This window comes from Aotus nancymaae, unplaced genomic scaffold, assembly GCF_030222135.1.
Source record: "Aotus nancymaae isolate 86718 unplaced genomic scaffold, 86718_ANA_hifiasm-v0.15.2.pri h1tg000012l, whole genome shotgun sequence".
Lineage (NCBI taxonomy): Eukaryota > Metazoa > Chordata > Mammalia > Primates > Aotidae > Aotus > Aotus nancymaae.
Window position 1 is genome coordinate 47,994,687 of NW_026988423.1, and position 11,470 is coordinate 48,006,156.

Here is an 11,470-nt window from a genome sequence, read left to right on the forward strand (position 1 = left end):
CGCTCTACCGCCGGGTTCTGCCTTTCAAGACGCTCTAACAACCCAGCCCCGCCCTTCGAGACGCTCTATCTTTGGGTACTGCCCCTCGAGACTCTCTAACTACCCAGCTCCGCCCCTCGAGGTGCTCTAATAACCCGGCTCCGCCCCTCGAGAGGCTTTAACTCTAGGCCCCGCCCCTGGAAACGTTCTAACTCCAGGCCCCACCCCTCGAGACGCTCTAACCCAGGCTCTGTCCCTCCAGGCGCTCCAACAACCAGGTCCCGCCCCTCGAGAGGCTTTAACTCTAGGCCCCGCCCCTGGAAACGTTCTAACAACCCGGCCCCGCCCCTCGAGACGCTCTAACCCAGGCTCCGCCCCTCGAGGCGCTCTAACACCAAGCCCCGCCCCTCAAGGAGCTCTCACAGCCAGGCATCGCCCCTGGAGGCACTTTCACAGCCAGGCCCCGCCCCTCGAGGCTCTCTCACAGCCGGGTCCCGCCCCTTGAGAGGCTCTAACGGCCTGGCCCCGCCTTCAAGGCGCTGTAGCAACCGGGCTCCGCTTCCCTGCGCTCTAACTGCCAGGCGCCGCCGCTCGAGGCGTCCCGACGGCCAGGCCCCGCCCTCACGTGCGTACGCGGCCCCGCCGAGCCGTGCGGACGCCCGCGTAGTCACTGGCTGAGGTGGCAGCGACTCCGCCAACATGGAGTTCTCGCAGATGCCGGAACTCCTGGGATTGTCGCTGTTGCTTGGGCTGCTGGCCCTGATAGCGACTGCGGCGGTAGCGCGGGGGTGGCTGCGCGCGGAGGAGAGGAGCGGCCGGCCCGCCTGTAAGTGGGGCCGGGGGCGGTTGGGGGCGGCCCGTGGGGTTCCGGCTCCTGGCCTCCTCGTGGTCCGACCCGCGGCTTGGGCCAGCGGCTTGTGGGGCCCGGCGACTCCCTGGGCTTCAGTTTCTCCTCTGGTGAAGTGAGCTTCGCTTCCAGGGACGGGGGCTCGCCACGCCGGGCCGGGCTGGGTGCACCCCCTGGGGCGAAACTGGCTCGAACCTGGGCTCCGCGCTTCGGCTTTCTTGGTGGCCGAGGCCAGGCCGTCCCCGGGGTGGCCAGGAGAGCACCGTAAACTCTTCAACCTCCTCTGTGGCCGCGATCTCAGAAAAAGCACCAGTTTTGCGATGTGCAGCAGCTTTTGCTGGGCATCTGGGACCCTGTGATAGGCTTTGGGGTCTTTTTCTGTAAGGAGTCCAGTAAAGGAGAAGTACATCTGGATTATGACCACCTAAACATATGAGCGAAAAACACAGTGAAATAAGTTTCATTGAAGCAAGGCGCGGTGGCTCGTGCCTGTAATCCCGGCACTTTGGGAGGCCGAGGCTTGGAGATCGCTTGAGCCCAGGAGCTTGAGACCAGCCTGGGCAACATAGCAAGACCCCATCTCTACGAGAAATTATCAGGGTGTGATCCCAGCTACACAGGAGGCCGAGGCAGGAGGAGGGTGTGAGTCCAGGAGTTCAAGGCTGGAGTGAGCTGTGATCGATCGTGCTACTGCACTCCAGCCTGGGTGACAGAGCGAGAGCCTGTCTCTGAAAAAAGTTTCATAGAAGAGATTAGTACTAGAAACGGGAAACACTAGAGAGGAGAGTGGTCAGCCCTGCTCTTTGATGGGGGAGGTGGTTGTTAGGGAAATCATTACTGAGAAGGGACACATAAGGTGGTGTAGGGTCTCAAAGGATGGTTCTAGAAGAAGAATTTGCCAGGCAGCCAAGGAAAAAAGACATTCCTGCCAATGGCAATACCCAGGAAGGCAAGGAGTCCCCAAACAGCATTTGGTATGACTTAAGTGTAAGGAGAGGACTTGTTAGATAAGCTTGGAGAGAAGGAAGCAGAAGACAGATTGTGGCTCTGTTTGTGTGGCTCTGTGTGGTTCTGTTTGGTTCTGTTTGTGTGGCTCTGTGTGGTTCTATTTGTGTCTCTGTTTATACGGCTCTGTTTGTGTGCAGGGCTCATGAGCTTTTTTCCTGTTGGAATTGGGGAGCATCTGCAGTCACTTAACATATGGCAGCTTTGTGACTCCATTAAGTATCTTATGCAAAAGTGCTGGCTCCACTCCCCAGCACAGGGCTCAACACATGTTGACTTCTCATCCCTGAGTTCCTGATTCAGGTACTGGAGTATAGTGGCGTGATCTCAGCTCACTGCAGCCTCTACCTCCTGGTGGAGAATTCAAGCAATTCTCCTGCCTCAGCCTCCCAAGTAGCTGGGATTACAGGTACCTGCCACCAGGCCCAGCTAATCTTTGTATTTTTAATAGAGACAGAGTTTCCCTATGCTGGCCAGGCTGGTCTCAAACTCCTGATCTCAAGATGATCCGCCTGCCTCAGCCTCCCAAATTCCTGGGATTACAGGCGTGACCCAATGCACCGGGTCTCCGTAGAGCCTTTAATGGTTGTGTTTGGTACATTTGCTTTTCACTTTGTAGATATTTCATCCAGCTCAATCTCCCTTATTTTTATTTTTATTTTTTTGAGACAGAATCTGGCTCTGTCACCCAGGCTGGAGTGCAGTGGCGCTATCACAGCTCACTGCAGTCGAACTCCTGGGCTCAATTAATTTTCCCTCCTCGGCCCCCCGAATAGCTGGGACCACAAGCCCATACCTCCATGCCCAGCTAATTTAAAAAAGTTTTCTGTAGAGACAGGGTCTCACTATATTACCCAGGCTGGTCTTGAACTCCAGAGCTTAAGCAGTCCTCCCTCCTCAGCCTCCCAAAGTGCTGGGATCACAGGCATGAGCCACCATGCCCTGTTCTCAACCTCTTTTTAAGAAAAACAAGGTCGGGCCAGGTACGGTGGCTCATACCTATAATCCCAGCACTTGGAGAGGTCAAGGTGGGTGGATCCCTTTAAGTCAGGAGTTGGAGACCAGCCTGGCCAACATGGTGAAACCACATCTCTACTGAAAAAAAACAAAAAAAGGCCAGGCTCATGCCTGTAATCCCAGCACTTTGGGAGGCTGAGATGGGTGGATCACAAGGTCAGGAGTTCCAGATCAGCCTGACCAACATGGTGAAACCCCATCTCTACTAAAAATACAAAAAATTAGCCAAGCATGGTGGTACATGCCTGTAATCTCAGCTACTCAGGAGGCTGAGGCAGGAGAATCGTTTGAACTGAGAAGGGGAGGTTGCAGTGAGCCAACATCATGCCATTGCACTCCAGCCTGGGTGACAGGGCAAGACTCCCTTCTCAAACAAAAAAAAAAAATTTAGCCAGGCATGGTGGTACACACCTGTAGTCCCAGCTACTTGAGAGGCTGAGGCACAAGAATTGAACCCAGGAGGCAGAGGTTGCAGTGAGTGGAGATGACCCCATGGCACTCCAGCCTGGGCGACGTAGAAGACTCTGTCTCCCCCCACCAAAAAAAGGACAGAAATAAAGAAATGGGGGAAAAAAAAGTCCAGAGCAATTCACTGACTTACCCAAAGCAGGGCCACCAGATCAATTGTGCACATTACTCCCTATGTAGGGATATCTGGCCAAGGATCCACACTCCACTGGCCATGCTGTGTACGCACTCAGCAGCACCACCCCACTCAGAGAGTGCGCCTTTTCCATTTCACATGGAGGTGCTCTGTGGACTTACTGTAAACAGCCTCCTCAAAATCAGTCAGTGGTAGAGGAGACAGAATCCAAACCCAGGTCTGATACCAAAGCCTCTGTTTCGTTTCTGTTTTCTGTTTGTTTGTTCGTTTGTTTGTTTGTTTTTGAGACTGGGTCTCGCTCTGTCATTCAGGCTGGAGTGCAGTAGTGTTGTGATCATACCTCACTGCAGCCTCAAACTCCTGGGCTCCGTGATCCTCCTGCCTCAGCTTCCCAAAGTGTTGGGATTACAGGCATGAGCCACCGTACCTGGCCAGCCAAAGCCTCTGTTTTTGCCCATATCACACTCACTCTTCTCCGAAGACAAGGGCCATATCTGGTTCATCTGCTGTTCTCCTCAATGCTTGGCTAATCACAGGTGGGCAGTAAGTTCTTCTCAGTGAGTGACTGTATGAACGACATGGCCCTTCCCTATAGGCCAAAAAGCAAATGGATTTCCATCCGACAAATCCTCAGGATCCAAGAAGCAGAAACAGCAACAGCGGATTCGCAAGGAGAAGCCTCAACAACACAACTTCACCCACCGCCTCCTGGCTGCAGCACTGAAGGTACGTGCGGTATCCGGCACAGCATGCGTCTTGAGACTCAGCCCCACAGACTTTTCCTCTGTTGTATTCCATGCATGTTACAGAACCCTCTGCCTCTGATCAGAATCGGCGGGGATGCCCAATTTTGTCCCCTCTCCTCGCAGCCCCACCTCAGCTTACTGTTCATCCAGGCAAAAGGGCCCCAGAGTCTCGGCTCCAGGTTTGGGGTACCATCTCCCCAAGGAGCTCCCATTCACACTTCCTGCCACCCTTCCCCCAGAGCCACAGCGGGAACATATCTTGCATGGACTTTAGCAGCAATGGCAAATACCTGGCCACCTGTGCAGATGATCGCACCATCCGCATCTGGAGCACCAAGGACTTCCTACAGCGGGAGCACCGCAGCATGAGAGCCAATGTGGAGCTGGACCACGCCACCTTGGTGCGCTTCAGCCCTGACTGCAGGTGGGACAGGACGGAGCCTCAGGTTTGCCTGCAGAGGCCCAGCCCCAGTCTTTGACCCTCCCATATCTGCTTTGAGGTAGCGAGGAGGAACCCAGATCCAGGGGCTCTGCTGGGGTACCAGAAAGAGCATCCACATAGTTGGAGTGCTACCTGGGGCTCCTGGAGGTCTGTATTGCTACACAGCAAGGAAATGGGGAGGTCTCTTCCTACCCGGAAATACCGTGGCCTGGCTTCCAGATGAGCCTTGGTTTCTAAACCCTAGAGAGAAACTGCAGGAGTCAAAGCTATGGGAATCTTACCCTTTGAGTAGTTTTATGAGATTTTGAACTGAGGGTTTAAGTTGTAAGGCTAGACTGTGGGGCATGAGGGGAGATATTGACTTCCCCCAGAATCCAGCATAGGACCTGGAACACAGAGCCTCTTTGTCCAGTGAGAGAGTGACTTGTCTGCTACCTGTCTCTAGAGCCTTCATTGTCTGGCTGGCCAACGGGGACACCCTCCGTGTCTTCAAGATGACCAAGAGGGAGGATGGGGGATACACCTTTACAGCCACCCCAGAGGACTTCCCTAAAAAGCACAAGGCACCTGTCATCGACATTGGCATTGCTGACACAGGTAAGAGGCATTCGGAGGGCGGCACCTGCCCACAGCATGAAGGAAAGATCCAGTTCTGTTTCCTCGATGAGTTAATGCTTCCTGAGAGTTCTGCTCAACCTCGGCAGGACAAAAGGGCCCTGGCTCTGAAAAACCTTGCTCTGTGCTCCCCTGGAGTCCCTGGGTCACACCAGGTCCCTAGGGAAGGCAGGGAAGGGCCACAGTCTTTAGCAGAGTCTTCATCTGTGGTGACCGTTGGCCTAGGAGGGGACACATATACTTCAGAAGCAGAGGCCTCGTAAGTGTCTTTGGAGAATGACAGCTGGTCGGGTGACTGCCCGTGGCCCACATCACTCCCCTCCCTCTCAGGGAAGTTCATCATGACTGCCTCCAGTGACACCATTGTCCTCATCTGGAGCCTGAAGGGTCAGGTGCTATCTACCATCAACACCAACCAGATGAACAACACACATGCTGCTGTATCCCCCTGTGGCAGGTGGGCAAGGAGGGGCGTTGGCATCTGGGACCACGAGAAGCTGGGCCTGGGGCGCAGGCACAGAACAGAGAGCCAGCTTCATCATGTGGGAAGAGAACACTGGGTGGGGTCAGGAGCCCGAGTTTCAAGTCTCAGCTCTCCCTCTTGCAGTAGTGAGGGATTTCATGCAGGCCACCCCAAGTCCTTAGTTGCTATTTCTTCATCTTTAGTGTTTTTGTTTTTTAGATAGTCTCACTGTGTCACCCAGGCTAGAGGACAGTGGTACAATCATAGCTCCCTGCAGCTTCAAACTCCTGGGTTGTAGCAGTCCTCCCACCTCAGCCTCTTGAGTAGCTAGGACGGCAGGCACATGCCACTGTACTCAGCTAATTTTTGTTTTTTGTTTGTTTGTTTGTTGAGACAGGGTTTTACCCTCGCCCAGGCAGGAATGCAGTGGTGCAATTACAGCTCACTGTAGCCTTGACCTCTTGGGCTCAGGCCATCCTCCCACCTCAGCCTCCCAAGTAGCTGGGACCACAGGCACACACTACCACACCTGGCTAATGTATTTTTTGTCGAGATGGGGTCTCACTGTGTTGCCCAGGCTGGTCCCGAACTCCTGGCTTCAAGTGATCCTCTTGCTTCAGCCTCCCAACGTGCTAGAATTACAGGTGTGAGCCACTGCGCCAAGCCATCTATAGTTTTTAAAAGGTTAGGGTGGGGTATTACATATCTTAGAATAAGGCTAGAGGATAAACTGAGGTCACATACATAAAATAACTTTTTAAACGTTTATATTATGCAGATATGAGATATCAACTTTCTCAGGAAAGAGATTTAGGGGTTTACAGGAACAAGATGCTCCCAAAATGAAGTTCTAGAGGCTTCTGGGTTGTTTGGCAGATTTGTAGCCTCGTGTGGCTTCACTCCGGATGTGAAGGTTTGGGAAGTCTGCTTTGGAAAGAAGGGGGAGTTCCAGGAAGTGGTGCGAGCCTTTGAACTAAAGGGCCACTCCGCGGCTGTGCACTCGTTTGCCTTCTCCAACGACTCGCGGAGGTGAGTAAGTCCGCTCTGAAGTCTGACCTGTGGCTCTTGGCCCCTGACAACCAGGGTCCTTCTACTTGTCTGTGCTGTGGCTCTGAAGTGGATGGGGTGCCTGGCCCTCAGCAGGAAGCAGACTTAGCTTCCTAGCTGGAGCTGCTCAAGTTGAGCCAGTGCTCACCCTGCCAGGGTGTGTTGGGGCTTGAGCTGTGATTTTCCATGCCGCAGGATGGCCTCTGTCTCCAAGGATGGTACATGGAAACTGTGGGATACAGATGTGGAATACAAGAAGCAGCAGGACCCCTACTTACTGAGGACAGGCCGCTTTGAAGAGGCGGCGGGCGCCGCACTGTGCCGCCTGGCCCTCTCCCCTGACGCCCAGGTCTTGGCCTTGGCCAGTGGCAGCAGTATTCATCTCTACAATACCCGGCGGGGTGAGAAGGAGGAGTGCTTTGAGCGGGTCCATGGCGAGTGTATCGCTGACTTGTCCTTTGACATCACTGGCCGCTTTCTGGCCTCCTGTGGGGACCGGGCGGTGCGGCTCTTTCACAACACTCCTGGTTACCGGGCCGTGGTGGAGGAGATGCACGGCCTCCTGAAGCGGGCCTCCAATGACAGCACCCGCCAGAGGCTGCAGCAGCAGCTAACCCAGGCCCAAGAGGCCCTGAAGAGCCTGGGTGCCCTCAAGAAGTGACTGGGAGGGCCTGGTGCAGAGGATTGAGCAAAAGGGATCTGGCCACCTGCTCCCAGCACTGCTGCCACCTTTCTTCCCAGGTGGAAGCCTTTTGGAAGGAGTCTCCTGGTTTTCCTCCTGGTGGCCTTTTTCCTGTTGAAACTACTCTTGCCTACTTAGATCTCTCTCTCTTTTCTTGCTGGCTGTGACTCCTCCCCAACTAGTGACCAAGGTGCTTTCTTCCTCTCAGGCCCAGTGGGTGGAATCCATCCCCACCCTGTGTGGAGGACAGTGGTAGAGAAGAGAGAGAGAGAATATGATTTTTGGCTTTGTAGCAGCACTTCCTCACACCCAAAGAAGTTTGTAAATGTTTCAGAACAACCTAGAGAACACCTGAGTACTAAGCAGCAGTTTTGCAAGGATGGCAGACTGGGATAGCTTCCTGTCACAGAACTGTGCTGTGGGGTCGGGGAAGACTGATCTCCATTGAGTCAAGGCTCCTAACTCCATCAAAAAGACACTAAGGGATTTCATTCTGGGCCTTAGTTCTGTTTGTAAGATGGAGAGTAATCCTGTCTGTGACCTGCTTGCAAAGATGATGTGAGGCTTAGAGAGTGTAAAGTCGCTAGGTCTAGAAGAAAAGTGGAAAAGAGTAATACTATCGTCCAATGTCATTAAAGTGGTAAAAATGGGAACCAGTGTGCTTTGAAACCAAATTAGGCACACATTCCTTGGGAAGGCAAAGTTTCCTGGGACTTGATCGTACATTTTGTATGGTTGGGGCTCATCTCTTTGGGAGATGATATCCTGTCAGGAGACCTCTTTTCAGTTCATCAGATATTTAAGTGCCTACTCTGTGCCCAAATAAATATGTCCTGGGGATTAAATATGAATAAGACATGGTTTCTGCCATCAAAGATGGCTGGTAGGAGAGAGATATACAGACTCATGTATTAAGTGCTTTCTGTTAGTTTATTTATAGCTACTGTTGTAAATGTCAAGGCAAGAGAGAGGACCAGAGCAGGACAGAGGCAATGGGTATTGAAGTTGAAGGGGTACATTTGATAAGAGATTCGATATTGAGAAGTTTAAAACAATTTTTGAATTTGAAGACTGCTTGGAGGTGGCAGGTAGGGGAAATGAGGTATCCAGGAAGACTTGAGTGTAGGGAAAATTTATTCATCCCTGGTCAAACTCTTGATCTCTTATGAAAACTGTGACCTGCCCGGATCGCCCCCAGCCTGTCAGTGTTGGAACAAGCCACAACCTTGGAATTATCCTTGATGACCCCCATTCATTATCCCCTCTGTCTGTTCACCAAAACGTTCTTTTGGTTACACTCCGCGTGACAGCCCAAGGCTGCTGCTTCTCTCTGTCTTTTCTGTTACCCTCCTGGTCCTGTCCACTGTCACCTCCTGGGCCACTAAAATATGGCTTCCTAATGGATCTTCCTGCTTCTTCTGTTGCTTCATTACTTTTCTATGTAGCAGAGTGATCTTTTGAAAATGTAAATCAGATCACATTATTCTCTAGTTAAAACCCCCCAAGGCTTCCCATCACACTTGAAATAAAATCCAAATTTTTTTTTAAACCAAAAATAGTGAAAAAAAAATTTTTTTTTGAGACAGTCTCTGTTCCCCAGGTTGGAGTACAGTGGCGCAATCTCGGCTCATCGTAACCTCCACCTCCAAGGTTGAAGTGATTCTCCTGCCTCAGCTTCCAGTGTAGCTGGGATTACAGACATATGCTACCATGCCTGGCTAATTTTTGTATTTTTAGTAGAGATTGGGTTTCACCATGTTGGCCAGATTGGTCTTGAACTCCTGACCCCAAGAGATCTGCCCACCTTGGTCTCCCAAAGTGCTGGGATTACAGGCGTGAGCCATCATGTCCCACTGAAAACATTTTTTTAATCCCAAATTCTTAGCCTGCAAGGTCCTGTGTAACCTGCCTTCGTCCCCACTCTGTGATCTTTTTACTGCTCTCCCAACCTTGCTGTTCCTTCAGCAAGCAGAGTTATTCCATCCTCAGGTAGGACTGGTACTTAGGCCAACCCCTTTGCTTGGAAGTACTTTATTCAGTTGGCAGACTTATCATGCTTGTCAGAATTCAGTTCTTGGTTGCAGTTACACTGCAGAGAGATACCCTCCCTGACCACTTATTCTGAAGTAGCCCTTTCCATCAGTCATATCACATCCATCACATTAGCTGAATTTCTTTTTTTAATATTAATGCTCTCTAAAATTCTCTTGTTTGGCTACTTGTTTGCTGCAGGGGTGTTAGCCTAAATGCTATGGACGTCAGCTGGGTACCATAAATGTGTGAATGGGGCCACAGTCACCTGGGTGTGAGGCAGGAGAAAGTGGGGACAGAAGTGAGCTGGAGGGCTTATGTCCTGCCTGCGAGGTGGTGGTGGGGAGGCTGCTACTTATTCAGGAATCCAGCAGAAGTTGTCTGCTTCACAGAAGCTAGAAGTGAGCAACTTAAATAAAAAATTAAATAAATAAAACAAACACTACCTGGACCAAACAAAACAGTGAGTGGGCCCGTTGCAGTCCACCAGTCTCTCATTGCAGCTTCTGGCTCTGATGAGTCCACTGAAATGAGAGCACCACCAGGGCAGACTCCTGGACTGCCTTACTGTCAGCTCTGTGATCCAGGCACAGTACCTGGGACAGTGTAAGCACTCAGTAAATGTTCAACTTAAGCCAGGGGCAAGCCACAGACCTCCCAGGATCTTCTCCATGCATCTCCCCACTCCCAGTCTCCATTGTGGTTTTGTATGTTCCTAATGACAGACTTCTGCCACTAAACACACAAGGCCTGCAGAGTATTTCCTTTGCAGTTGTCAGAAGGATGAGACGGAAACACTTTCCTTGCACATCTGTTTTTTTTTTTTGTTTGTTTGTTTTTTTAAGAGACGGGGTTTTACCATGTTGGCCAGGCAGATCTCGAACTCCTGACCTCAAGTGATCCACCCGCCTTGGCCTCCCAAAGTGCTGGGATTACAGGCGTGAGCCACCGCGCCCGGCAGCACACCTGTTTTTAAAAGGAGCTCTGGCATTACTCCCGTTGTATATCTAGGACGGGAAGTGGTGGTAGAATGTTAAGTTACTGAAGTCAGAAGTCTTCAGTTGCAGTTTCAGCCAGGTCATCTGTTGACTTGAGAGCAGGTAGATCCTTGACCTCTCTGAGCTTGTTTCCTCATTTGTAAGATGAGAATGAATCCTGTCCTGCCCACCTTACCGTGTTGTGTTTCCAATGAGATAGAGAAAACACTACCAAAAAGTCACTCCGCAGACTTTCTGAGGACAGAAAGTGCCCTCACTGAAGCTTCTCTGGTAACCACAGAGAAGGTGTCTGGATATTAACATAGACCAGAGGCCACCAAGTTTTTTTTTTTTTTAGTCAAAAATCCTGCATGTGAAGGCAGTATTCATATCTTAAGATTTCAACATCTGTGGGTGTGAAATTTTTCAAAATAAAAAGTTGGGGAAATATTTTAAATGGTGGTGTATAGCCTATTTTGTTGTTTTATTTGTTTTAGAGATGGGGTCTCACTCCGTCATCGTCATCCAGACTGGAGTGCAGCGGTCCCATCATGACTCATTGCAGCCTTGACCTCCTGGGCTCAAGTGATCCTCTCACCTCAGCCTCCCGAGTAGCCAGGATCACGGGCACATGCCATTACACCTGTCTGTTTTTTGTAGAGATGGGGTCTCACTATGTTGCCCAGGCTGGGGCTTGCAGTCATTTAAAACATGCAATACACAGATTAAGATGGTGGTGCCATCTCAACAGTGGCCTGCCACTTCCCAAGAGGTCTTTGTTCCTCAGTGCAGTCCACCCTCCTGGCTACTTTCCTGGGGGTTGGATGCAGGTGGGTCTCCTGCCACCTGCTTTAATTTGCTTATCTGTGATAACTTGAAGCCCTGGATAGTGCCTTGCATACAGGCATGTTTTCACAATTATAGCTATTCTAGTAAAGCCATGTTTCAGAGACTAACATCTTGGGAAAGGCACAAAAAGTTTTGTTTCTGTGTTTTCTACAATGAATGTGCAATT

The 11,470-nt window shown here is 51.2% G+C and overlaps 1 protein-coding gene across 2 annotated transcripts; it reads left to right on the forward strand.

The window, feature by feature from the left end:
* Positions 1 to 678: 678 nt before the first annotated feature.
* On the forward strand, positions 679 to 10,912 carry TBL2 (transducin beta like 2). Of its 2 annotated transcripts, XM_012449045.3 has the most exons (7): positions 679 to 805; positions 4,048 to 4,178; positions 4,438 to 4,622; positions 5,086 to 5,237; positions 5,586 to 5,712; positions 6,595 to 6,747; positions 6,961 to 10,912. In XM_012449045.3, exons 1-7 carry the CDS (start codon positions 679 to 681, stop codon positions 7,424 to 7,426), a joined length of 1,341 nt encoding a protein of 446 aa, XP_012304468.2. In that variant the 3' UTR covers positions 7,427 to 10,912. The 2 variants fall into 2 exon arrangements, with proteins under 2 accessions (XP_012304468.2, XP_064231737.1); XM_064375667.1 differs by lacking the exons at positions 679 to 805; positions 4,048 to 4,178 and having other exon boundaries at positions 4,513 to 4,599.
* Positions 10,913 to 11,470: the final 558 nt, after the last annotated feature.

What these genes read in the sequence shown, in the direction of transcription:
- TBL2 (XM_012449045.3), top strand. Translation starts at nt 679, where the DNA reads ATGGAGTTCTCGCAGATGCCGGAACTCCTGGGATTGTCGCTGTTGCTT. An exon ending in GCTGTATCCCCCTGTGGCAG is followed by an intron (nt 5,713 to 6,594) that starts GTGGGCAAGGAG and finishes GTTGTTTGGCAG; the next exon opens with ATTTGTAGCCTCGTGTGGCT. An exon ending in TTCTCCAACGACTCGCGGAG is followed by an intron (nt 6,748 to 6,960) that starts GTGAGTAAGTCC and finishes TCCATGCCGCAG; the next exon opens with GATGGCCTCTGTCTCCAAGG.